The sequence below is a fragment of the Vipera ursinii genome (assembly GCF_947247035.1).
Source record: "Vipera ursinii genome assembly, chromosome: 2".
NCBI classification, from domain to species: Eukaryota; Metazoa; Chordata; class Lepidosauria; order Squamata; family Viperidae; genus Vipera; species Vipera ursinii.
The window spans coordinates 151,547,436-151,575,080 of NC_139513.1; the positions used below are offsets into that span (position 1 = coordinate 151,547,436).

General features: G+C 43.7%; 1 protein-coding gene across 1 annotated transcript in view; it reads left to right on the forward strand.

The window, feature by feature from the left end:
- Nucleotides 1-27,645, forward strand: part of MARCHF9 (membrane associated ring-CH-type finger 9) — a 53,179-nt gene that overhangs the window by 20,216 nt on the left and 5,318 nt on the right. The window contains exons 2-3 of the mRNA XM_083351217.1: nt 10,906-11,061; nt 18,138-18,330. Of these exons, the coding sequence (XP_083207343.1) occupies nt 10,906-11,061; nt 18,138-18,330 (349 nt within the window). The remainder of the gene's footprint in view (nt 1-10,905; nt 11,062-18,137; nt 18,331-27,645) is intronic.

Below are 27,645 nucleotides of genomic sequence, written 5' to 3' on the forward strand. Positions count from 1 at the left end.
GAGTACCACCACATGTTTATTGGACCCGTGCCCTTCCTGGCTGGTTTATGCAGCCCGGGAGAGGACACGCAGCTGGTTCCAGGCAGTTATATTGGCTTCTTTGAACGAGGGTAGCTTCCCCGCCGTCTTGAAAGAGGCAGTGGTGAGGCCCCTCCTCAAGAAGCCTGCCTTGGACCCAGCTGTATTGAATAACTTCCGTCCTGTCTCCAACCTTCGTTTTCTTGCGAAGGTTGTTGAGAGTGTGGTGGCACATCAGCTCCCTCTGGTCCTGGATGAAGCGGATTATCTAGACCCGTACCAATCGGGTTTCAGGCCTGGGCACAGCACGGAGACGGCATTGGTTGCGCTGGTGAATGATCTCTGGAGGGCTCGGGACAGGGGATATTCCTCTGTTCTAGTCCTATTAGACCTCTCAGCGGCTTTCGATACCATCAACCATGGTATCTTGCTGCGGCGTCTCAGGGGATTGGGAGTGGGAGGCACGGTCTTACAGTGGTTCTCCTCCTATCTCCAGGGACGTTCGCAGTCGGTGTTGGCAGGGGGGCAGAGGTCGACCGCGAGGTCTCTCGTTTGTGGAGTTCCTCAGGGGTCGGTCCTCTCGCCTCTCCTTTTCAACATCTACATGAAACCGCTGGGTGAGATCATTCGTGGTTTTGGAGTTGGGTATCATCAGTATGCAGATGATACCCAACTTTTCCTTTCAACCCCAAACCACCCCAGTGATGCCCTCAACGTGATGTCCCGTTGCCTGGAGGCGGTTCGGGTCTGGATGGGGAGGGACAGACTTCAACTCAACCCCGACAAGACTGAGATGACAAAGATCTTGCTTCACTTGAAGCCAAACCAGGGCCTGGTGTGAGCTTTGGCATGGATTATAGAGCATGATCTAGACCAGGGGTAGGCAACCTTGTTTCTTTTATGACTCTTGGACTTCAACTCCCAGAATTCCTGAGCCAGCCACGCTGAGGGGAAAGGCAGAGGTTTCCAAGCTGAGCCATACTGGCTCAGGAATTCTGGGAGTTGAAGTCCACGAGTCATCAAAGAGCCAAGGTTGCCTACCCCTGGCCCAGACAAAGGCCATCCTCTAGCCTACTGTTTTCTGGAGAGTCCTCGGTACTCTCTGAGGTTGGTTGTTGTTGTTTTTTAATTTATTTGCAGACGTTTCATTACCCAACTGGGTAACACCTTCAGTGCTAGAAGGGAATAGGTTTGCTCTCTGTATTTAGTGGCTTGCCCTGTCAGTCTTGGTGGGAATGTTGTTTTCTGAGAACAAACCACACTGCCTTTTAATGCTGAAGATGTTACCTAGTTGGGTAATGAAACATTCGCAAGAACACAACCAAGCTCAGAGAGCATCAAAGACTCTACAGTTCAACCCTCATCTACAAATGTGTTTTCTCCTGCCTTGATACCTGCGATCCTGGCCCAATAAGTGATATTTCATCTGAGAGGAGGATTTGACTACATCTACCAGCATCCTTCAAGTCAACCTGGCATCTGTGATGGTGTCTTGGTATTAAACTGACCTCAGCCCATTTTCCCTGCTTTATTTTTACCCAGTGTGGTATTTCCACATTTGAGGAGCTAAAGGTCTTCCGTTGAACATAGAAATCCCTGGATATGTCATAGATTAATATACCCTTAGCATCTAGGCATGATAACAGACAGAAGCTCAGGTGGACAACTGAACTAAGCAGGGCAACAAGGATACTTGCCTCCTGTGAGCTTCTGACATATTTTCACTGCCGGCTTCCAGAATCTCTTCTATTTTCAGCAGCCTTCAGGGTGGTTTTTTTTTCCTCCCAGTAAATGTATGTGTCTGCATTTGTGACAGAAAGGCAGAGCACACACATTGGAATGAGGGCGAACAAGGCAGCAGCAAAAGGAATTAGCTAGCTGTGAAATTGCCGATTACAATATCCCTCCATGCCGGTAGAGCGCTCCTGGCACAAATTGGCAAATGTATCCTGGGCACAACTGGCTAGTGAGACATATCATCCACTGGCATATGTACTTCCTATGAGGGTATTAGCCGGTTTGAGCTTCCATGGGCTCCTGTAAGCCCGTGTTGGGGGCAGGATAAATTCCAGTTGGCATTTAGCAGATGGAGGAGGCTGATGGACTCCCCCCCCTGCCCCACCCGTGAGCACTCAGAAGCTAAAACTAAGGGGGAGTGTGGAAGACTGGTAGAAATTGGTAGTAACAGCAATTGGAGTAATTTTCCCTGTTGTGTAAAATGGATCCCATTATACCACCGGAACCTGCAAGTGTGTCATAAATAGCTAAGCAAAGTGGTTAGCACCACACAGTGATTCCGCAGCTTAAAATTGGCTCAATTGATGTGAATCGTCATACAGATATAAATGCAGGAAAGGCATCCTCTGCCATCCCTTCATCGACAGCTACTGACGAGGAGGTTTGAGAGAACCAAGACATGTTTCCATGAAGGGGTTGCAAAGAAGTCATTTTAGGGAAAGTCCCAAAGGTGCTTTTTTTAATCCAGTCAGAGCAGAAGAAGCTTCTTGGATGAGAAGCGAAACGTCTTCAAAGGAAAACAAGGAAATCCAGTTGCCTCTTGAAAAAAAACACCTTTGGGACAACCATGACTCAGATGACTGAGAATCTCCGTACACATTTTAGGGAAAGCCACCTTCTTTCCCGTTGAAGATCTGCTGGGAGTCAAAACGCTCTGCATCTGTCCATCTAGGTGTGCGGCTTGGTTAAGAGTGGACAGCAGTGGTCTTGAGTGGCTCGTGGCCTTTTCTGTGGAACTGAAAAATAAGCCCACTGCAGGCGGCTGAACTTGACCTGCCTATTTTAAACCTACAGTCTGTTGGAAAGCGAGATTGAAAGAAGCAGAAGTGCCAGTTTGGCTTGTAGAGCTGGAGAAAACTTTGGCAGACAAGCCTGATGTTTCATGGGGCCAGCAATGCATGCCTGTGTGCTCCCTTCTGGCAGAATACCTGCTGCTCAGGCTGTGTAATGCCTCTGTGTGTGTGTGTGTGTGTGTGTGTGTGTGTGTGTGATTGAGTTTCTAACTCTCCCTTTCCTTAGGGGAAAAAAAGCCCTATGCTACAAACTGTTTTAAATTCTCTTCATTGCTTAGGAGATCTGGTGAGAATGCAAAAACATTACTGGCAGTCCTCGACTTACGACCACAATTGAGCCCACAATTTATGTTGCTAAGCGAGACATTTGTTAAGTGAGGTTTGCCCCATTTTACAACTTTTCTGGCCACTTTTTGTTAAGTGAATCACTGCAGCTGTTAAATTAGTCACAATGGCTTTCCCACTGGCTTTGTCAGAGGGTCGCAATGACCCCAGGACACTGAAACTGTCACGGATATGATCCAGTTGTCAAGCATCTGAAAAGTAAATCACATGACCATGGGGTTGCTGCAGTGGTCATAAGTGTGAAAAATGGTTGTAAGTTACTTTTTTGTTCTAACTTCGAACAGTCACTCAACGATCTGTTGTAAGTCGAAGGCTGCCTGTATTACTCGCCCTTCCCCCCCCAGCCTGCTTACATTTCTTTTGTAACGACAGGCAAACAAACATGATTATGTCCAGGTAAAGATAAATCCATGTTCACGTATTTTTGAGTGATATTGCACAAAAATGTTCAGCTCTGGTAGGCGAGAGCTTTAATTTTATCCCAATTAAAGAAAACGATCACCAAAACCGAACGTTTGAAAGGCAGGCTTAGAGTTCAAATGTAGTCTCTGTGCAATGCCTTAGCAGCAGCACGTACTGACCTTCAGTCCCTGACAACAGATTTGGGTTGCCTTATGCCGGTCTAGGACTGTCATAAGCATTACATTTGGGTTGCCAAATTCTAGATAACCAAATTTTCTCATGTCTCCTTGCTGCCATTTAGTGACCATCTGGAGTTTTGCTTTCAGAAATGCAGAATAACAGAGTTGGAAGGGACCTTGGAGGTCTTCTAGTCCAACCCCCTGCAAGCAGGAAACCCTGGCCTATACCATTTCAGACAAATGGCTGTCCAGTCTCTTCTTAAAAACTTCCAGTGTTGGAGCATTCACCGCCTCTGGTGAATGTTAGTTGTTCTAACTGTCAGGAAGTTTCTCCTTAGTTCTAGGTTGCTTCTCTCCTTTATTAGTTTCTATCCGCTGCTTCTTGTCCTGCCTTCGGGTGCTTTGGAGAATAGCTTGGCTCCCTCTTCTTTGTGGCAGCCCCTGAGAGATTGGAACACTGCTATCATGTCACCCCTCACTCTTCTCTTCATTAAACTAGACATACCCAATTCCTACAACCATTCTTCATATGTTGATATGCTTGCGAAGGATGCCTTATGATAAAGAAGTTTAGTCTCCTTGCTTCCCTGTTTTCTACAGGGAGGCATTTTGTGTGGACAGAAGTTCAACAACTGAGGTGGAAGCAAGGGATGCAGAACAGGTTTTTCTCCTTTGAACAGGACAACAAAAGCCTCTGCACACTTCTAATAGTAACACTTCTTTACACGAACACTGTCGTCATCATCAGCACAACTGCAATGTATGAAGCTGAGACACAAGTTACTCATCTTAGTAACAGTCTATGCCTTGGGCTGGCTGGCTGGCTATGAATTCCGGATTTTGCAGTTCTGACACATCTACAAGGTGCCAGGTGGGGAAAGCTCTCTTTGATGTTTCCTTGGGGAAACAAAGTGTGAAAAACAAATAGGGGCAAACTTGTTTGCAAACATACATTCATTAGGAAGCCACAGAGATATCTGCAGCTGCTTGTTAGGCATATTTTTAGGAACAAACTGGAGTTTACTGCTTAGGAATGTGTGAAAAGGCTCTGTGTCTCCAGAATTTGTATCAGAGGCTTTAATGATTTGAGTGTGAAGAGGCAGGAGAGGATGCCGAGAGGTTGTGAAGAGGGGGGTGGGTTGTCAGTCGGATTCTGCAACCAACCCTGACATGAGCTGAATAATTATGAAAATTGCACTGTAACATTTGACTTTCCCATTTAATTAAATTTGATTTTATTAGATGCAGATTGCCCTCAGCCTCAAGAGAAGTAGTTAGACTTATTTGGATGACAATAGCTGTAGTCATATGTTCAGCTGTACAGTCATGGCTGTAGGTGCTGTGAGAAGAAAGCATCGTGCCCACCTCATGGCTGGCCCTATTGTTGGGTAGAGTGAAGCAACAGTTGCTGGGTAAGAAGTGGGAACAACCTGTTGGAAGGGAGGATTGTGCATAGGGGTAGGCAACCTTGGCTCTTTTTTGACTCGTGGACTTCACCTCCCAGAATTCCTGAGCCAGCATGGCTCAGCTTAGAAACCTCTCCCTTTTCCTTCAGCATGGCTGGCTCAGGAATTCTGGGAGTTGAAGTCCACGAGTCATAAAAGAGCCAAGGTTTCCTACCCCTAGCATCGGCCATGTTACTCTGAATTTCAGGCTATTTCTAGTTATGTTGAGCTTCAGCTATTCTGGAAGGTCAATACAGTCCATGTTCGGTCACAGTTTTATTCCATACAGTATTTACTTTGTGAACTCTCAAGCTTCCTCTTTCTGCTATGTATTCCAGATGGACAGTGATTAATATTTATATGTAAGAGTGTAGGCATATACATATGTTGTATATAGCATGTTTATACGTGTGTTATGTATGTGTACACTTTTGAGAGCAAACAATAGAATGTCATTTTTAATGAGTGCCAGTGTGCCCACAGTAAAAAAATGTCAATAAAGCTTATCATATCTTACAATGCTACCTTGCTTTCCGACATTCCAATCAACTTTGAACTGTGCATTCAAAAATGTGCACGATTAAGCTTCTACATGATCTAGTGCCTTCCTTATTCCACATTCCAGATCAGACACATAACATATACAAGGTTTTAGGCAGCATCCTTGAAAGCCTGACCCTTCTTATTTCATGGACAGAAGGAACAGGGCTAATGGTTGCTATGCTACAAGAGTGACTTACGGATGACTTTCTTTGAGTTTAGTCTAGACAATTGTAAAATAGGAGGGCACAATCCTTTAGTATATTCTGGTGGTGAGCAAACAATTGGTCAAGCATAAAGAACAAAAAATTATTTGATGTACCTGCCAAACTCATTTAAATGTGATTCTGAGCAGCATATATCTATCAAAACCAAAAGAATTCAGTTACAAGTAAGACCACACCTGGAATACTGCAGCCAATTTTGGTCACCATATCACAAAAAAAGATGTTGAGAGTTTGGAAAAAATTCAGAGAAGAGCAACTAAGATGATCAAAGGCCTGGAGACTAAAACATACAAAGAACGGCTGCAGGACTTGGGTTTGGCTAGTCTAAAGAAAAGAAGAAGTAGGGGAGACATGATAGCAGTGTTCCAGTATCTGAGGGTCTGCCACAAGGCAGAGGGGGTCAGGTTGTTCACCAGAGCACCAAAGGGCAGGACGAGAAACAATGGTTGGAAACTGATCAAAGAGAGAAGCAACCTGGGACTAAGGAGAAACTTCCTGACTGTGAGGACAATTAACTAATGGAACAAACTTGCCTCCAGAAATCATGGGCACTCCATCACTGGAGATTTTTAAGAGGAGACTAGACATTCACCTGTCTGAGACGGTATAGGTTCTCTGCTTGAGCAGGGGGTTGGACTAGAAGGCCTCCAAGGTCCCTTCCAGCTCTATTCTATTCATACAATTAAAAGTATAACAATAGTTAGGAGACCATGAGCATATCTCAACATACACTACACTTCACAAGGCAGGATCTCCTATCATCCAGGCCCCAAAATATGGGGATTGGGAGAAGAACCAAGTTTCTGATGTCTTTCTAAAATGAGAAAGGCCAGGACAACCTGTATGTTGGAGGGTTAGGGAGAGGTACTGAATCTAGGGGGGAGGAGTTGCAATGGGAAAGGACTTTGGAATGGGCAGATAATCGGAGAAAGGCAGTCCCACAAAGAACCCAGTCCTGTACCTTGTAGAGCTTTGTAAGGGTCAGCAATCCAAGGCAAATCCGCTCAGGAAACAGATATCACAAGTAATGCTAGACTTTTATTGATTTAGGCTACAATAACTGAAACTTGAAGGCCTAATGGTTTTTCTCCTTTGTTCCCTGTTATACCAGAGTGTTGATATGAGGGCAGTCTTGAGGGGTTTCTCCCCGCCCATCCAGGGCTTTTTTTCTCATAGAACACTCAGAATGGAGTTCCGGCACCTTTTTTGGATGGAAACTTGTAGGGTAGGCAAGGCGGGTTATATGACATGTGTGAGTTCCGGCACCTTTTTCTCTTACAAAAAAAGCACTGCCCCCACCCAATGCCTTTCTGTATTTCTAAGCTAAATTCATGTTTACCTAACATTGGTCACCTGCGTATTTTTTTCAAAGCCGTCTCTGTACACCTCTACAATACTGTAGGCAATATTCAAAGTCATCTGGAAGCCAACCATCTGGAGCCAGTGCAGCTCACGAAGTAATGGTATTGCATGGCTATACTGAGGTTGAGTATGATTGCTTTTTCAAGATGGCTCCTTCCAAATCTGTTCACTCCCACAATTCTCTGCCATGTTCACTGGGGGCTACGAAGCCCAATTTATATTTATAAATGGTGTTTTTTTTTAATTTATAAATTTATGTCTGCTGCCATGCTCAGGACAGATCAAGCTGGAACTTTCCCAAGAGTGCTTAGAGTGGTTCTCTGCAACATTTACTTCCTTCTCAGAAAGTATGACATCTCTGCGCTTTGTCACCACTTGATTATAGCATTTTATTTCTGTGTATGCATGTGTGTCGTGCCTTGCTGTATTTTTGTAGGCTTTTGAAACTCCCTACAATTTAAAAGTCAGACAGTGTAAGAATCCTGATAAAGTACGATGATCCTTATAACATTCAGTGAAACTATATTCACAGAAAAAAGCCCATGAAATCCACTAAAAAGCTAGTGTTAGTTATTCCAGATGTACTACTTTGGGTCTTCCTGAAAGCCTAAAGATTGTAACTAACTGGCTAAAATTCAGAGGCAAACTGGTGCATTCAAGCAGGAAAGCACAATTATAGAGGAAGTTTTTGAGTACCAGTATAGTGTGAAGGTTAGTGTATGGGAAGACACCAAGGAAATTCAAGTCCAAGTCCATCCTGTCAGCTGTAGAAACTGATGAAGCAGCTTGGAGCCAGATTCTCTCTCTGCAATCAACACATTTCACAGAGTGATTGCTGTGGGAATAAAATTGGAGGATGAAGGCCTATGGATGCCATTTTGAGCTGCCAGATAAAAAAAAATGGGATAGTAATCAACACTTAGAGCAGGGGTGTCAAACTCAATTTCATTGAGGGCCGCATCAGCACTGCGGTTGCCCTCAGGGGGCCGGGTGGGTATGGCTTGGGTGGGCGTGGCCTACTGGGTGGGTGTGGCTAGAGTGCGTATGGCCTACTGGGTGGGCGTGGCCAGCTCTACATCATTCGCATCAAGGGTGCCTATGGGGGCCTGGGCAGGAGTGGGACAGATCTGAGGGTCTCTGGCAGAAGGAGGGTCTCTGGGCCAGGGCCAAGGCAGTGGGGGCCGTTCCCTCACTGTTTCCAGGATGGCTTCGCAGGCCGCATGAAACCACTTTGCGGGCCGGATCCAGCCTCTGGGCCTTGTGTTTGACATGTCTGACTTAGAGGCACACAGAAAATAAGTCCACACCTGATCATTTTTAATATACAAGGAGAAATAAGAGGGGGAAAAGACAGTGTTGTGTTGAACCAAACTGGAGACTCATCTAATCTAGTGTCTTGTTCCTAACCAAATCCCAACCAGACAATGGGTGGACATGGGTGCAACAGCAGGATTCTGCTGCTCATATTCTGCAGCAACTGGCACTGAGAGGTTTTGAACTCTGAAAATGCAGATAATATGTAAATATCTTGTTTAATAGCCATCAATACAGTTGTTCTTCACTCATGAACAGAAGGAGGTATTCTTGAGGCTTCCAGAACCCAGTCTAGAAACATGCATGATTATAGGTGTGCTAGACTGTACACAGTCACACCGCTTTGCACAGTTGCCATCTCCAGACCTTAGTTCACCAAGCAGATGCTTTGATGTACTGCAGTGGCTGTTACTACACCTAAAAGTGGGGTGTCACTTTGCTTGGCAGAATGGCTTCAAATAGGTCTAACATCATGGCATTGTACACATCACGAGAAGCCAGAGTTGGTTGTTAGCATAGACAAAGCTGCAGCACTACAATTTTGTACTGTTACAGTGTATAGATTGCATATGGAATTCATATTCTATCTAGGACCCAACTAGACTTCACCTCTGCTATGACTATACTGTACTGTGTGCCTGAAACAGCAATTGCTGTTCTGACCTGAAGCTTTTAACTCCTCGCCTTGTTGACAAACGGAAATATATACCTCCCATCTTGTCTTTCCATATCTTGTTCCCCTTTCCCCTTTATCCTGTCCCTCATCTTCCTATTTATCTAAAGCAAACCAGAAGCCTAGACTTTCACAAATCCCACGGAGGGATTCAGTAATTCAGTTAGTCATTGATGTTTTTCTTTCCAAGAGTTTGTGGCTCTGAAAGGGGAGTCTTTTTCCTCCCTTCAGAGCATGTACTGTAAATCATGATTCTAATTTTAATTATAATTCTTCCGCTTCGTTTCTGTTATCTGTTATTGTGCTGGGCAACATTCATAAACTGTGCGTTATGTGTGTGTGGTCATTGCTGTGAAAGCTGTGTACCCAAAGGCATATCTATGAAGCCATCCCCAACAAAATCTCTGATTAAATTCTGAAGTCCTTTAACTGCTTCTTGTATCTCTCTGTGTGTTCATAGGTTGGGAGATATTTTTTTAGCAGGATGCCGGTATGGAATGCAGTGTGGACAGAGGTCCACTACTTCAGTTTTTCTTTCAAAGTGAAAATGCCCAGCACCTTAAGTAAAAAAGTATTCATGTGTGAGTATGCGTGTGTGTCTGAGTTTTGCTTTAGAAACGGGTGACCCCAGTCAGTGTCTTTTAGTCTTTTGTACTTGGTCTCCTCTTTGTTGCAATGCTCAGAGTAATGGGATTCTGAACGTGATCAGTCGCATCTGAAACAAGATGAGAGAACTGTTGCTGACCCCTGTGTTGCCTGTCCTCCATTTGACAATAACCCACAGCAATTTCCTTTCTGAGGCTTATATCCATAACACATCATTAATACTTCCTGAAAGCAGGTCTGAAATATTGATGCTAATTGCTCTTTTGGTTTGCCTAGCAGCACATTAAGCAGGGAGACGTAACAAGCCACTTTTAAAAATAATGAAACAGGCCTAATGGATAGCCAGCCTAGAGATGGGCCTTATTACCCAGAATTCTCTGAGCAGGCTTTCAGGGGATTGTTTGCTCAGATTGGGTGTGCTTGGCACGATGGGAGATTAATCAATCAAAATAGAGCTGGAAGGGACCTTGGAGGTCTTCTAGTCCAACCCCTGCTCAAACAGGAGACCCTGTATCATTTCAGACAGGTGGTTGTCCAGTCTTTTTTTTAAAAAAAAAACCTCTAGTGATGAAGCACTTACAACTTCTGAAGGCAAGCTGTTCCACTGGTTAATTGTCCTCACTTCTTAATTCCAAGTTGCTTTTCTCCTTGATTAGTTTCCATCCATTGTTTCTTGTCTTGCCTTCTGGTGCTTTGGAAAATAAATTGAGTCCCTCCTCTTTGTGGCATTATTATTATTAATTATTATTGTTATTAGATATTAGCCAAGATATGGAAGGATATAGGATATACGTTACGAATAGGGAACTATAGTTTTGCAGATGTCGCCAGACACCAGTGTCCATCATCCCCAGCTATCCTGGATCATTATTGGGGATGCTGGGACTAGGAGTCCAGCCAAAGACTATAGAGTCTGTTCCTCTGCTCTAAGTAATGAAGGATTCCCTGCTTTAATGTGACTCTTCCAACTCTCTTTTCTTGCAGGGGGAGCTGCTCAGCCCCTGCCGCTGTGATGGTTCTGTCCGTTGTACCCACCAGCCTTGCTTGATTCGCTGGATCAGTGAGAGGGGCTCCTGGAGCTGTGAGCTGTGCTACTTCAAGTACCAGGTCTTAGCCATTAGCACAAAGAATCCGTTGCAGGTAAGCCTTGCCTGGCAAAGGAGCTTTAGGAATATTGGCTGGAAGGAGAAATAGACGATTCAAGAGCAGACGATGGTGGATATAGTACCTTTGCCCAGTGGTGGGATTCAAATATGTGAAAAACCAGTTCTCTGTGTGGATGCCGCTTCCGGAAGTCCATTCTGGGCCTGGGCAACAAAAAATCCCACCACTGCCTCTGGCCCATGTACCTTACATAAACCTCCTCCTCCTCCTCCTCTTCCTTGTCTTCCTCTTCCTCTTACACATGTACACACACACGTACACACGTACACACACACACACACACACACACACACACACACACATGGTTACTGTTGTGTAGAGGGTTCTTTGGTGCAGGAATGAAGACGAGGTAAATGAGTACAGGAAAACTCATGGTTTATTTTGTACAGAATCTGAACTGGGCAAATGGCTGCAACTAGTCGCAATATATAGTCTAGCCCCTAGGCAGCAGCCAATAGGTTTGAAGCATCCATTGCCGCCTAGGGATAGCCAATAGCAGCACTGGAGACTTGTAGTCTGGGTTGCTGGAGAGCCATTAGCTGCTCCAGCAACCCACGTGGTATTACTAATGAGCCCAGTACATAACACCCCTCCCCTCTTAGATCAGACAGTATTAACACAAGTTAGTCTTAATACAATTATCAAGACTCATTATCAAAAACAAACTTAAATAATAGTAATAGAAAAAAACCCATATAGGTTACAATGTTATTAAACAACGTCTGAATGAATAGGCTTCATTGACAGCACACTAGACAGTTAACATCATAACACTACTTTCTGTAGTACAGTGGCAAGCTGCAATGCAACAATATTATAGCTCTTTATTTTACAACGTAATCAACAAGATATGAAGGAGGCTTGTGTGTCCTAGCGGAACATCTCAGAGTTCCAGTCACTTTGTGGTCTACCAGTTTACCCAGTGGGCTGGGGAGACCTGTGTCCCTTGGTGCTCCTGAGTCAAGGGGATTAGATGCTCTCTGGCTGGCCTGTCCAGGTTGACCCACCCCAGAGTCAGACTGATCAGCAGAGTAGGCACAGCAGTTGCTGAAGTCCGGCTGGCTTGCTCCTTCAGGGGATCCATGTTGCATTCCTGGACTCCCCACTTCTCCCTCTGGTTCCTCCTCAGTTATGAAAGAAAAGTTCTGAGAGTTCATGTGAGGACTGGCTTGGCCACAAGTTTGAGGACCTTGGAAACCGTTTTCTGAGTTGATCAATGTGGCATCTGACAACTCGCCCTCCCTCCAACCCCACTTCATAAGACAGGGGCCTGGATGCTTTGGTAATTTGACCAGGAACCCAAAGATTCCCATGACCATAGTTCCTGGCCCAAACCCAATCACCCATTTGCAGCCCCCTAGCGGGTTTTGGTCGACAGGCTTCTGCTGCCACTCTATCTGGATGCAACCTGTCTAGTTTAGCGATCAAACGCCTCCCCCCAACGTAGTTCTGCAGGACTTTTGCCTGTAGCAGTGCAGGGCGTGGAATGCTGGCAGAGTAGAAAATCTGCCAATCTGTGATGCCAGTCACCTGTTACAATGCGCTTGAGTGATTCCTTCGTTGTCCTCACCATGCGTTCAGCTTGACCATTAGAAGACAGATGAAAAGGCGCAGACATTGCATGTCTGATAAGATTAGCTCTAAGGAAGGCCTGAAATTCAGCAGCAGTGAATTGGGCCCCATTGTCTGAAACTAAGGACATCTGGCAGCCCATGTGTGGCAAAGAGTTTTCTCAGCACCTGGATGGTCCTAGCAGTAGTCATGTTAGGAACTGGAATTACTTCCAGCCATTTGGAATGGCTATCCACTACTATAAGGAAGAGCTGTCCCTGAAAGGGCCCAGCATAGTCTATGTGAATCCTAGACCAGGGAGTGTGTGTTTCCTCCCACCTGTGAACTGGGGCCTGTGACATTTCAGGCCTAGATTGCTGGCATGTATAACAACCATGGACTTGTGCCTCAATGTCCTTATCAAGACCAGGCCACCAAAGGTAGCTTCTAGCTAAAGCTTTCATTCTTGTGGGCAGATAACTCATGCCTCCTGACAAAATAGTTCTGAAATTCAGAACCTGGGCTTTTATCCAACCAGCCCATGTGTACCCATTGCAATACTCTACTAAGTGTTCTATCTGTGGCAGTTTCAGCAGCAATGTCCCCCGCATGGAGGGGGAATTCAGGTAGGTCCTGTATGGACAGTATTCTAGCAGCTGGAGCCGGATCTGGTTCCATTAGTGGCAGTGGTAGTCTGCTGAGGCCATCAGCATGGCCCATTTCTTTACCCAGTTTGTGAATCAATTTAAAAGTGTATGCAGATAGAAAAATAGACCATCTCAGCATTCTTGGTGAAAGTATGTGGGGGGTTTGTTTGTTGTGAAAAGTCCTAACAGAAGTTTGTGGTCTGTAAAGACCGTGAAGTCCCTGCCATATAAATAGTTATGGGATTTTTTTATTCCAGCAACAATGGCTAGGGCCTCTTTGTCAATCTGAGCATAGTTGCGCTCAGCAGAGGACAATGTCCTTGACTAAAATGCTATAGGAACCTGTGTTCCATTCCTTTCTATGTGACTTAAAACTGCCCCCACCCCATAGGGAGATGCATCACATGCAAGACATACTGGTTTAGACTCTTTGTAGGGAGTTACAGTGGACATTTCTGACAAAAGTGCTTTTAAGTCCTGGAAACCTTTTTTCATGTAAATTAGTCCATTTCCATGGAGCTTTCTTATCTAGAAGCCTGTGGAGGGGCTCTGCTAGTGCGGCCTTATGAGGTAGAAATGTGTGATAGAACTTTAGGAGGCCCAAGAATGCTTGTAGCTCTCCTTTGGATCTGGGACTAGGAGCCATTTTAATGGCCTTCACTTTAGAATCAGTAGGGTGAATGCCGTTAGCATCAATTCGGAAACCCAGGAATTCTGTTGAAGGAACCCCAATACTATACTTGCTCTTTTTTAATTTGAGGCCTGCTTTGCGAAGCCTCTGCAAAACAGCTCTGAGCCTACTGGCTAGCACTTCTGGGGATTCCCCTGCAATAAGAACATCATCAAAATATGGGCAGATGCCCTGAATACCCTTAAGTGTACACTCCATGATCCCCTGGAAAATGCCATGTGCAACACTGACTCCAAACTGTAAGCGTTTAACTTTGAAAGCCCCCCTGTGAGTCACGATCATCTGAGCTGCAGCTGTGACCTCATCAACCAGCAATTGCTGATAGGCCTGTGCTAAATCAAGTTTAGCAAAGATAGTACCCCCTTGCAAGGAGGCTAAAATGTGGTTGACCACTGGGACCAGGTAAGCGTGTTGCTTGAGGGCTTTATTTAGAGTGCATTTATAGTCAGCGCAAATGTGAATTTCCCCGTTGGCTTTAAGTGGAGTGACTATAGGAGTTTCCCACTCCCCACCATCAACAGGCTGTAAAACACCCTGTTCTACAAGCTTATCAATTTCTCAATCAATTTTATGTTTTAAGGCAAAGGGGACCCTGCGAGGCTTAACCCTGATTGGAACTACGTTGGGATCTAGCTTAAATGAGATAGATGGGCCTGTGTATGTTCCTAGGGCTGAATCAAAAACATCTGCATAGTCCTCGCATACTGATGCGAGGTCTACAGTTTGTGTCTGGTTGATACCAGTAATCTGAATACCTAAGGCATCAAACCAATCGAGTCCAATGAGACTCATTCTCTGGCCCCCTACTACTATGACATCCAGGTGCCCATAAAACCCCTTAAATTTTACCGTCAAAGTGGCTTCTCCCTTAACTTTAACTTGAGCATTTTGAAAGTCAGTTAGGATTATGTTTGAGGGCCTTAGTTTCACCCAATTTTTACTGCGCCTACACACGAAGTTAAAAGTATCTTGAGAAATAATTGAGACTGCAGAGTCAGAGTCCAATTCCATCTTACGTGGAACTCCTTGTAGCTCTACCAAGAGTCTGAGTTTAGGTTTGAGTGGGCGTCGGGCCCCAGTGCGGCACACGCTTCTACGGCTTCTGAAAAACCCCACACTAACTGGACCCTGGGCTCCAGTACCTCTCCTAGTCGGTTCTTTCGACTGGTGTTTGGGTGGCCCATCTCTCTGGCGGGCTCTGCAAACCACTGCAATGTGGCCTGTCCTTCTGCAAGCTCTGCACGTGGCTGATCGGAATCTGCAATCGGCATGAAAATGGTTGCCACCGCACCCTTTACATCTAGGAAAGAGAACTGCCTTGTAAGTGTTCTCTTGCAGCTGGCTATTGCGGTGTTTTGCGTTGGGTTGCTTTTGGAGTCTGTTGATTTCAGGCTCTTCTTCCTCGGAAGATTCTTCGGTGCATTTGGCGTCCTTGTTGTGGACCGTTTCTTCATGCTTTGTCGTTTTGGCGGGCTGTACTGTTTGAACTGCGCTCTCGGCGGCCTCAGCCATTACTTCGTCTTGTGCTTCTGAAAACGTTAAGTTCGGTCTGGCAAAGAGTCTCTTTTGAAGCGTTTGGTTCTGTAAGCCGCAGACGAGCCGTTCTCGTAGTCTCTCTTCTAAGTTTGAGAATTTGCATACGTGAGCGGCCTGCCTCAGTCCCACGTTGAATTCTGAAACTGATTCACTGGGTTGCTGCACTCTCTGGTCAAACTTAAACCTCCAAGCCATTTCAGACATCTTGGGCTGGAAATGTTTGGTTCGCTTCTTTCTGAGGTCTGCGTAGGAGACTGATTCTATCGGCGTCGGAATGAAGAGGTTCTCAGCCAAATCAAAGGTTGCTGGGCCGCACAGGCAGAGTAGCGTTGCGGCCTTCAGTCCTTCTTCTGCGATCTGATTTGCCCGGAGGTAGTTTTCTACCTGGGACACATAGGATGGCCATTCCTCTGGGTGCTTCACATTGAATTCTCGAAGTCTCCCGACCTTTGGTATTCTGTCTTTGCTGGTTCCTGCGTTTTCTTCCGAATCCTGCTTTCCAGGCTCAGGGAATGAGTCCTCTGAGCACGAGGTCGCTAGCGTAGCTTGCTAGCCGACCTTGAGAGGGGGAGAGGGAAATGCCTTTTCCCTCCGGCGTGCACTGCCTTCCCCTCGTAGACTTCAGCTCTTTTTCAGGGAAGCAGGATCCCACCTTCGTCGCCAGTGTTGTGTAGCGGGTTCTTTGACGCAGGAATGAAGACAGGTAAATGAGTACAGGAAAACTCAGTTTATTTTGTGCTGAATCTGAACTGGGCAAATGGCTGCAACTAGCCGCAATATATAGTCTAGCCCCTAGGCGGCAGCCAATAGGTTTGAAGCAACCATTGCTGCCTGGAGATAGCCAATAGCAGCACTGGAGACTTGTAGTCTGGGTTGCTGGAGAGCCGTTAGCTGCTCCAGCAACCCACGTGGTATTACTAATGAGCCCAGTACATAAAAGTTACCATCACATTCAATTATTACTCCATCTGTTCCCCTCTGAGTTATGGGGCAAATGAGAAGGTTCCCCAGAAATGTATGTGTTCTTGGATGCGCATCTCCCTTCCCTCTTCTCTTTTTTGTTTCTCCACCCATACGCTGTCCTTAGCAGCCCCAAATGCTGCTGAAGAAACTGCCCAGAGGGAGCAGGTTCCGCTTTGGAGCTGTCATTCACTCCAAATATATCAGCAGAGGCAGTCGAGTAACCTCCAGCAGGAGTGTCTCCCTGGAAGCGATCTTGGCAGATCAAGAGATATCTGCCTGTATTCCCTTTTCACTTCTGCAAGTGCAACATAATCTGGCAGACAACATTTAGGCTGGAAAAGTCTCGTACATAGTCTTTCTTTCTTTCTTTCTTTCTTTCTTTCTTTCTTTCTTTCTTTCTTTCTTTCTTTCTTTCTTTCTTCCTTCCTTCCTTCCTTCCTTCCTTCCTTCCTTCCTTCCTTCCTTCCTTCCTTCTTTCTTTCTTTCTTTCTTTCATCACAATGTAGCATAACGGTCTCCTTCAATTTTGGGTGCTCGGTTCTCTCTCTCTCTGTGCATAGCCTCTCATCTGGTGAATGGAGAAGGAAAATTGTACCAAGTGACAGGGGGAAAAAATCTTGTAGTGACTCTGCCAGTGACAAAAGAAACGAATTGATCCTGAGTCATGCACAGGCGGACAGTTTGCTTGGCAACATCAATCCTTGTCGTTAACTCCAGGGACAAGATGTTCAGAGAGAAGCTGCTTCCTCTCTTCCTTTCCCATGGAAGGAACTGTAAAATTTTATATATATACATATATACACATATACATATACATACACACACACACACACACATACACATATACACACACACAGACATACATATATATATATACACACATATTTACACACACACACACACATATATATATAAGTTTCAGCAGTGGGTTCTGGTGCTGGAAGTGGACTAAAGGAGAGGAATGAACAACTCAACCTAGCAAATATGATGTGTTGATTTATTTAGGTATTTCATGTGGCTGCCCAACTCACCACAGTGACTGTGAAGAACTAACAGAGCATGAAAAACTAAACAACAATATATGCAAACCCAGATCCATAACACTTAAATCTAACTGTATCATACCCACAATGACAAAAGCCACCACATGTCATGGACACTGACTAACCTCCCAAATAATCAGATGATCCAGACACACTCTTTGGGATGGATAAGAGTGAAGCTTGTGTGACTTCCTTGTCCACTGTATGCACATGCCCGCTCTCCCTTTTTATGAAAAGAAGCCACCCTTCCCTATTAGAATGGATGGTTTTTTAATTTGACGGGGTTGAGTATGACAGGGAAGGGTAAGGAATTGGGGGCTCTCAAGATGTGGAGGAATGCCTTTGTAATCCCAGTGATGGATGCTGGGATGCTTCAGTAATCTGGTGGGCCACTGCCCCTCTCCCACCTTACTACAAAGAGAAGAAACCGGAAGAGAACTTGCAACTAGGATGGGAGGGAAAGTAACATTAGACTTACTCTGATCATCCTGAAGGTGATTTGTATTGCTTCTGAGATGCTCTTCAGATTTGGGTCTGTCAGCCCTATTGGATAGGGATGCCCATCAGATCCACAAGAGTAATTGGTCAGGATCAACTCTTGCACTTGTTTTCTCCTTACAGTGGCAGGCAATTTCCCTGACGGTGATTGAAAAAGTACAAATTGCAGCCATCATCCTGGGTTCCCTCTTCCTCATTGCCAGCATCTCCTGGCTGATTTGGTCGTCACTCAGCCCCTCGGCCAAGTGGCAACGGCAGGACCTGCTCTTCCAGATCTGCTATGGGATGTACGGTTTTATGGATATCGTCTGCATAGGTGAGAACTTCCTTCCTCCTAATTTCTCATGTTTCTAGGCTTGCCCTATGAAAATCAAAGCATAGAAGTACCAGGACAGATTTCAGCAGGTTTGTATTGTGATCATTAGAGAAATCCAGGTTTCCTAGAGTGTCTTCTAGGAACAGTCTTTTTTTATTATTGAAGAGTTTTAAAATACATTTTAGAATACAAAAAAGAAAAAAAAACCCTCCCCCCCTCTCCCCAACCCCGCCCTCCCCTTCCCCGACTTCCCAGAGCTGAATACAGGGTATAAAAATACAAACAAACATAATCTAAAATATGCTAACAACAATAAAACATTAAAGTCTATCGCACTTTAACTCTCCATCGTCAAGATAATAACAAAATAACTACTATACATCATATAACTCCACTACTCATTCAAATGCTAAATGAAACTTTTTAGTCCCATGTTTGTTCTGAATATAATCAATCCATCTCCTCCATTCCACAATATATCTCTGCTGCGACTGTTCTTTCAAGTACGCTGAGATCTTCGCCATTTCCGCCAAATTATAAACTTTTAAATTCCACTCTTCTATAGTCGGCAGTTCTTCCTTCTTCCAATATTGCGCTACTAAAAGTCTCGCTGCCGTAATTAAATTCAACATCAACTTAATATCTATAACAGTAGTATCTGTAACAATACCCAATAGAAACAATTGCGGAGAGAAGTTTATCCTCTTCTTAAATATCTTTTGCATATTCCACCAAATTTTAATCCAAAAAGCTTTAACCTTTTTACATGTCCACCATATATGAAAATACATTGCGTCCTCACAACCACACCTCCAACATTTGGTCTGACAATTCGGATACATACTTGCTAATTTTTTAGGATCTAAATGCCATCTATAAAACATTTTATAAAAATTCTCTCTTAAATTTTGGGCCTGTGTAAATTTTACATTTCTAACCCAGATCTTTTCCCAAGTATCCATTATTATAACTTCTTGAAAATTTTGAGCCCACTTTATCATACAGTCTTTAACAAGTTCCGTTTCTGAATCAATTTCTATCAATGCATTATATATCCTTTTTATATGTGCTTGTCCTTGATCTCTGATTTGCTTTACCAAGTTTTCATCAGTCATTGAAAAACCAGTTTTCTGGTCCTCTTTCCATCTAGCCTGTAATTGCCCATACTGGAACCAAGTTTGTACAATCTTTTCTTCTTTAAAAATATTATTTATTTTATTTATTTATTTATTTGATTTGTATACCGCCCTTTTCCCGAAGGACTCAGGGCGGTGAATAGGGACATAAATACCAAAGTACCCAAAATACAGAAATTAAAAACAAATTAAACCCTAGTGCCCAAATGCAGAAAATAAATTACATTGAAACAATAATTAAAACAAAACCCATCAGACCAGACTGGCTTATTCAAACAAATAGGTTTTTAGGTTGCATCGGAAGGAGCGAAGGTCGGGAGCCATCCGGAGCTCAACCGGTAAACGGTTCCACAGGTCAGGCGCACCCACAGAGAATGCCCTCCCCCTGGGGGTCACCAGACGGCATTCTCCAAACGGCGGCACCCTGAGGAGGCCCTCTCTGTGGGAGCGCACTGGGTGGAGGGAAGTTGATGCTGGCTGCAGGTGCTCCCTAAGGTACTCCGGACCCATGCCATGTAGGGCTTTGTAGGTCATAACCAGTATTATATATGGCCATATTATATGGCTTTAGTTGCCATACATTCCTTTCTAAACTTAAAATTTCCTTATATGTAGTCTCATCATGTTTAAATCCCACATTTATATTTTCTATTGCGTGTTTAGGTATTGCCCACATGGGTATCTTGTAACTTAACTTATGTCTATACTTTTTCCAAACTCGCAACAGAGCACACCTTAAAATATGTGTCTTAAACACACTATCCACCTTCTTATCATACAATAAATATGCATGCCAACCAAATAACAAATAATGACCCTCAAGATTCAATAATCTCCCTTGTGTTAAATTAAACCAGTCACTTATCGCTGACAAAGCAGCAGCCTCATAATATAATTTAAAATTCGGCATTTTAAGACCACCTCTTTCACGCGTATCTTGCATTATTTTAAATTTAACTCGTGGTTTTTTTCCTGCCCAAACAAATTTATTAATTCCTTTTTGCCATTCCTCCAAATTTAAATCCTTTTTAAGTATAGGTATCATTTGAAATAAAAATAAAAATTTTGGCAAAACATTCATGTTCACTGCCGCTATTCTTCCCAATAAAGACAATTGTAGTTTTTTCCAACTATCTAATTCTTTTTGTATTTTTCCCCATAACATTTCATAATTATTTTTATATAACTTCACATTCGAGGCTGACAGATATATCCCCAAATATTTAATCCTTTTGACTATTTCAAATCCCGTTAATTCTTCTAAAACAGCCTTTTGTGATACTGTTATATTTTTAGACAATATTTTAGTTTTTTGTATATTGATCTTAAATCCAGAAACTTTTCCATATTGCATTATTATCTCCATCAATTCTACAACCGAATAATCCGGCTGAGTTACTGTAACAACCAGATCATCTACAAACGCCCTCAATCTACAGTCCTGATCTCTTATTTGAACTCCCCTAATTTTTTTCCAAATCACGTATTTTAATCAGTAATATTTCCAATGTTAAAACAAATAATAGAGGTGACCCCTGCCTTGTGCCCTTCTCAATATTACATGGTTCAGTCAAGTTATTGTTAACTATTATACGGGCTTTTTGCTTTTGATATATCGCCCTAATTGGTTGTAAAAATTGATCCCCAAATTCCATTTTCTCTAATACTTTCATCAAAAATTGCCAATCCAGGACAGATTTCAGCAGGTTTGTATTGTGATCATTAGAGAAATCCAGGTTTCCTAGAGTGTCTTCTAGGAACACTTATGGGTATAGAGACATGCTGGATGAAACTATGACAGGCAGTGACAAACATGTTTTTATTGCGGCCTACTTGAATTTGAGTTTGAAACAATTTGCTGCCATACCTTACTATGTTTTTGTTTTCATTTTCTTTTGTTTTTTAAAATAACTTTGAACACTTGGAGTCCTTTGCATGTTTATATAGTTAATGCAAACGTACTATACTCTGAACTCAACATCTTGAAAATCACTTTAAAGTTTTCTGCTCTCCCTGCACATAATGCCAATATAGCTGGTCCTGTTTCTCATTCAGACGGCTAAAATCTCTAATTCATCTCCAGAACATACACATATAGCTATATCTCAGACACATGCTCTTTATATGTAGATAATTATATCTGAATAATTCTAGAAGAGACAGAGATTGAACCAATGAGCTGATTTCCACGATCCTTTTCCCTTCTTAAAATATGCCAAACACTATGCCACACAATATGCCACACACTAATATGCATTATTTTCATAATTTAGATACTGTAAAATGCAGAATTTAGCTGTTTTTCATACAGAATTTACACAGCACCTAAAGTCAATTCTGAAATTCAAATTCACCAGACAGCACCAGTCTCCAACATGTGAAGACAGGATGTAGTTGGTGATTTTGTAGTTGGTTCTTGTCGATGTTATCTGGGAGGAGTTCAACCCTGTGACTCCTGAAGACGTGGACAGGATCATGGGGAAGCTGAGCTCCACCACGTGTTTATTGGACCCGTGTCCCTCCTGGCTGGTTTATGCGGCCCGGGATGGGACACGAGGCTGGCTCCAGGCAGTGATCACTGCCTCTTTGAGTGAGGGTAGCTTTCCCGCCGCCTTGAAGGAGGCAGTGGTGAGACCCCTCCTCAAGAAGCCTGCCTTGGACCCAGCAATATTAAACAACTTTCGTCCGGTCTCCAACCTTCGCTTTCTTGCGAAGGTTGTTGAGAGCGTGGTGGCGCATCAGCTCCCTTTGTTCTTGGAGGAAGCTGATTATCTGGACCCGTACCAATCGGGTTTCAGGCCCGGGTACAGCACGGAGACGGCATTGGTCGCGCTGGTGAATGATCTCTGGCGGGCTCGGGACAGGGGTTGTTCCTCTGTCCTAGTCCTGTTAGACCTCTTTCGATACCATCGACCATGGTGTCCTACTGCGGCGTCTCAGGGGGTTGGGAGTGGGAGGCACAGTTTTTCAGTGGTTCTCCTCCTACCTTCTGGGACGTTCGCAGTCGGTGTTGGCAGGGGGGCAGAGGTCGACCTTGAGGCCTCTCATTTGTGGAGTTCCCCAGGGGTCGGTCCTCTCGCCTCTCCTGTTCAACATCTATATGAAGCCTCTGGGTGAGATCATTCGTGGTTTTTGGAGTTGGGTATCATCAGTAAGCTGTTCGTGCCAGATTTTCATTTCAACCCCAAACCACCCCAGTGATGCCCTCGACGTGATGTCCCCTTGCCTGGAGGCGGTCCGGGTCTGGATGGGGAGGAACAGGCTTCGGCTCAACCCTGACAAGACTGAGTGGCTGTTCGTGCCGGCATCCCGGGAAATTCAGATTACTCCATCTCTTGCTATGGGGGGTGAGCTATTGCCCCCCGTAGATAGGGTGCACAACTTGGGGGTCCTCCTAGACTCACAGCTCTCTTTAGAAGATCATATAGGAGCTGTGACTAGGGGGGCCTTTGCCCAGGTTCGCCTGGTGCGCCAGTTGCGGCCCTATCTGAACCAGGATGCCTTGTGTACAGTCACTCATGCGCTCGTGACCTTTCGTTTGGACTACTGTAATGCTCTCTACATGGGGCTGCCCTTGAAGACCATTCGGAGGCTCCAACTGGTGCAGAATACAGCCGCGCGAGTTGTGTTGGGAGTCTCCCGATACTCACATGTTACATCTTTGCTCCGCGAGCTGCATTGGCTGCCGGTTGCCCTCCGGGTGAGATTCAAGGTGCTGGTAATGACCTACAAAGCCCTACATGGCATGGGTCCGGATTACCTACGGCAGTACCTGCGGCCGGCATCAACTTCCCTCCGTCCAGTGCGCTCCCACAGAGAGGGCCTCCTCAGGGTGCCTCCGATCAGAGAATGTCAACTGGTGGCCCCCAGGGGGAGGGCGTTCTCTGTGGGCGCGCTAGACCTGTGGAACTGCTTGCCGGTTGAGCTCCGGATGGCCCCCGACCTTCGCTCCTTCCAGCGGGATCTAAAAACTTATTTATTTGAGCAATCCGGCCTGGTCTGATGGGTTTGGGGTTGGGTTTTTAACATGGTTTTAATTATTGTATATATCGGGCATAAATTATTTAATTGTTTTTTTAACTTTTGTACATTGTTTTTTTATATTTATTGCCCTGTACACCGCCCTGAGTCCTTCGGGAGAAGGGCGGTATAAAAATTTAATAAATATAAATATAATATATATTTTATGTGTGTGTGAACATTTGGACACTGAAATAAGGGATTTAAATTGCTAAGCTTTCACACTGTGTTCAAAGCCACTGGGTTTTATTTTAGGACTTACACATGAATTCTGAGGTTGCTTTTGCTCTTTCTAGGATCAAGATCAGCTTTGCTTAGAATAAGGAGTGCCTTTTAGTTTGACAGACACATTCCCGACTTCCCGAACTTGGGCGCTTAGGAGAAATTCAATTTTTAAAAATATAGAAAAATTACCCCAGCTGGGTGTCAGCACCTAGACAATCTTAGCAGATACCAAAAGAAGAGAATATTGGTAGCTCAGGCTTTAAATGTGCGGTCCTTGGTCCTTTCGGGGTTTGGTTGTTTTCTACTTTGTTTCATTACTGAAGTAGGTAATATCACCATTCTTTGGTAATGAAACATCTGCTAGAAAACAGTCAAGCTTAGAGAGCACCAAGGACTCCCATAATCTTAGGTAAAGGTAAAGGTTCCCCCGCACATGCGTGGTAGTCGTTTCCGACTCTAGGGGCCAGTGCTCATCTCCATTTCAAAGCTGAAGAGCCAGCGCTTGTCCGAGGACATCTCCGTGGTCATGTGGCCGGCATGACTAGACCCCAAAGGCACACGGAGCGCTGTTACCTTCCCACCGTAGTGGTCCCTATTTTTCTACTTGCATTTTTTACGTGCTTTCGAACTGCTAGGTTGGCAGAAGCTGGGACGAATAACAGGCGCTCACTCTGTTACGCGGCACTCGGGATTCGACCCGCCAAACTGCCGACCTTCTGATCGACAAGCTCAGCGTCCTAACCCACTGAGCCACCGCGTCCCTTTTCCCATAATCTTAGCAGAGCTCAAAAAAGCAAGTGGGCTTGAACTTGGTTAGTGCTTGGCTGGTAGACTACCAGGAAACCTGAATTATAGGCTAAGCTGTTAAATTAAAAACAAAAGTACTTTAAAAAGACAACAGTCAAATATTGCTGTCAAAGAAACTACATGGATATATCTATGAATGCAGCAGAGTTCAGCTTGAGTTGGAGATTTTATCTTTTATAGGGATATTTAAGGAAGACATCTAACAGTAATTAAAGGAGCCCAGCATTGTTCAGGGTGAAGCGTGGGGGCTGAAAAGAAGAAAAGATGTTGCTACTTTAAAGGACCCAAAGGACTCTTAAAGTGGTGGCATATATTATTTTTAGGGTAAGCAATAGCCTGCAAAAGACTTGGATCTTTTAATGGGGGTCAGAGGGAAACTCTGCTTCTAAACGGTCAGAAGCATTTCTTCTTGTGACGCATGTACTTTCCTAATATTAACTGCATGACGCTACATCATGCAGCTTAGTCATAGCCTTAGAATTTGCAAAATATTTCTGTTGAGGCCTTCAGAGCTGAACACACAGCCCATTGCTGGAGAAAGGAGAAACCGTCTGTCTTCTGGGCTGGCATGTCATCATTGTTTAGTTTACAAATCAACCCCGCCCTTCTCTGCTACCCACTCTCATCCATGGGACAACCTTCTGGTTCCTTCTTCCCCCTCACTTCTGCTTTATCCTTATGTGCCAAATACGCCATAATGACAGGCATAAGTGAGCCAGTCCCCACCCTTGTAATCCCTAGCAGATTGAAAGGGTATAATTCCCATTCCGGTACTTTCAAGCAGGCAAAATGAATAGCATTATGGTGGAGGGAAGCAGATTGAATATTTCAAGACCACATGGGCAACAACAACAACAATAATCTGGTTCATTGATATTGCAATATCAGGTGATGCACAAATTGAAGAGAAACAACTAGGAAAAATAACGAAATACTGTGATCTGCAAATTGAAGTTGAGCAATTGTGGAGGAAGAAATCAATGGTTATACCAATAGTAATACAGTAGGAGCCCTTGGAGCAATACCCAAAGGGCTACCTAGATAAATGGAAATTTTGAACTTATCAGACCTGAATATTCTGACTTTGCAACAAACCACACTACTTGGAACTGCCTATATACTCAGACGTTACCTTAACAGCTCTTAGGTCCTTGGATAGGATTGAATTGTTAGGTTTTTACCAGTCCCAGACTATGAATTGAACTGAAGACTAAATCTATAATAATACTAATACTAATAATAATAATAATATTTTTTTCAATCCTTCTGTAGTGGGTTTTTTTGTTTGTGCAAAACTACCAGATTTACTTACAAAGAAATGTGATAAATACTTTTTTACCCTTACTAAGCACGATGGAATCAAATTATCTGAGTATAAAAGGATATTGAAAATATTGCCAGTTTTGGAGGATAGGGAAATGATGGACCCTTGTTTAATGTCTTCATCCTTCCCTAGCACGCAGTTGAGTAGCAAAAAATAAAATAGTAGGAGGTTGGAGGCACAAATGATTGGAAGATTGGTTCTGGGTGGAAAAGCGTTTCACATGGCACGTGTAAATGGAAGAAAGTATAAAATAAAATTTGGTGTTATTCATCCAAAATCTTCTAAACCAAAATCTGTTAAATCAAGGACCTTCTTTATCATTGCCAATTGACATTGTCAGTAATTCAGCCCAAATCCTTTATTTATTTAAATTATTATTTAATTAAATAACAGTTGAAATGCATACTTTTAAGAGACATTGATTTTTATGGAAAGAATACCTTCCTGAGATATTTCCATTAAAAAAAACAGTGGCTTCTAAAAGTATGTGTGGTTGACTACAAATATGAATTTAATTGCATTAATCGGCTGCTTTAAGAATGGTATTAATTTTAAGGAGTAGGTTCCTTAAAAAGAGTCAGATCTTTTTATTTAGGCCCACCTACCAATTGAAAAAAAAGCTGACCCTAGTGCTTTAATGAATGACAAAAAAGGGTGCTTCCTTTTTTCCCCCCTGAGCTCTGAATCATTTTTGAAGCATATTCAGTCTTAGTAATTTGTCCTCGGCGCGCCCTGTGGTGTAAGTTGCAGGTGGGTTTCTCATCAAATGACTGGATATTTTTCCTTTAGCACTATACAACCTCGATTTGAAAGAAACCCGTTTTAAATGGGAAGCTATTGACATTCAGTAAATAATAATAATAATAAACCTTTATTGTCAAAGTACAACATGTGTACATTGACATTAGCTGAGCCTCCCCCCCCCCCCCGTGCTCTCTCCCCACAACACACAGTGACCGAGCCAAGTCTATGGCACTGATGGATGAGCTGTGCTGAGATGGGCAGGATAACAGGCAGGTCCTTGTGGGCAGGAGCCATGTGCCGTCACTGAGAAATGGATGAATGACTTTTTCTGTTCCCCCTTGATTTGATTGAACCTGTATTACATGGTAATGACCCACCTTGGGAGATGGCAGCTGGGCGCTCAAATGATTGCTTCTTTGGTACATATTTATATTTGATTGGTGAACTAGAAGTTTGAACGTGTGAACAGACCAAGAGGGAAGACTTGTATTTCTTTCACAAAATTCATTTTTTTAAAAAAATAGAAAAATACAGGTACCTGTAATCAGAAATCAATTTCACTTGTTGAAATATATGTAAACCCTATTCTAACATCTCATCTACTGAATGGTTTCTGGAAAAGTTCTGGTTGAACATTCTGATCATTCCATTTATTTACATAAAGAGAGTTGATTGAGAATTTTTTTTTATTCTTAAACACACTGCCCCAAAGGTACTTTTTTTCAAGAGGCAACTGAACTTTCTTGTTTTTCTTTTCTTTCTTTTCTTCAAAGAAAAACAAAAAAGTCCAGTTGCCTCTTGAAAAAGCGCTTTTGGGACAAAAGTCATGACCTGGATGACTGAGAATCTCCATAGACCAGCGTTTCCCAACCTTAGGAACTTGAAGATGCGTGGACTTCAACTCCCAGAATTCCCCAGCCAGCTATGCTGGCTGGGGAATTCTGGGAGTTGAAGTCCACGCATCTTCAAGTTCCTAAGGTTGGGAAACGCTGCCATAGACATTCCTAAAGACTGTATCCAGAACCAAAGCCTTTATGTTGTCTTTTATGACAAAAAGGT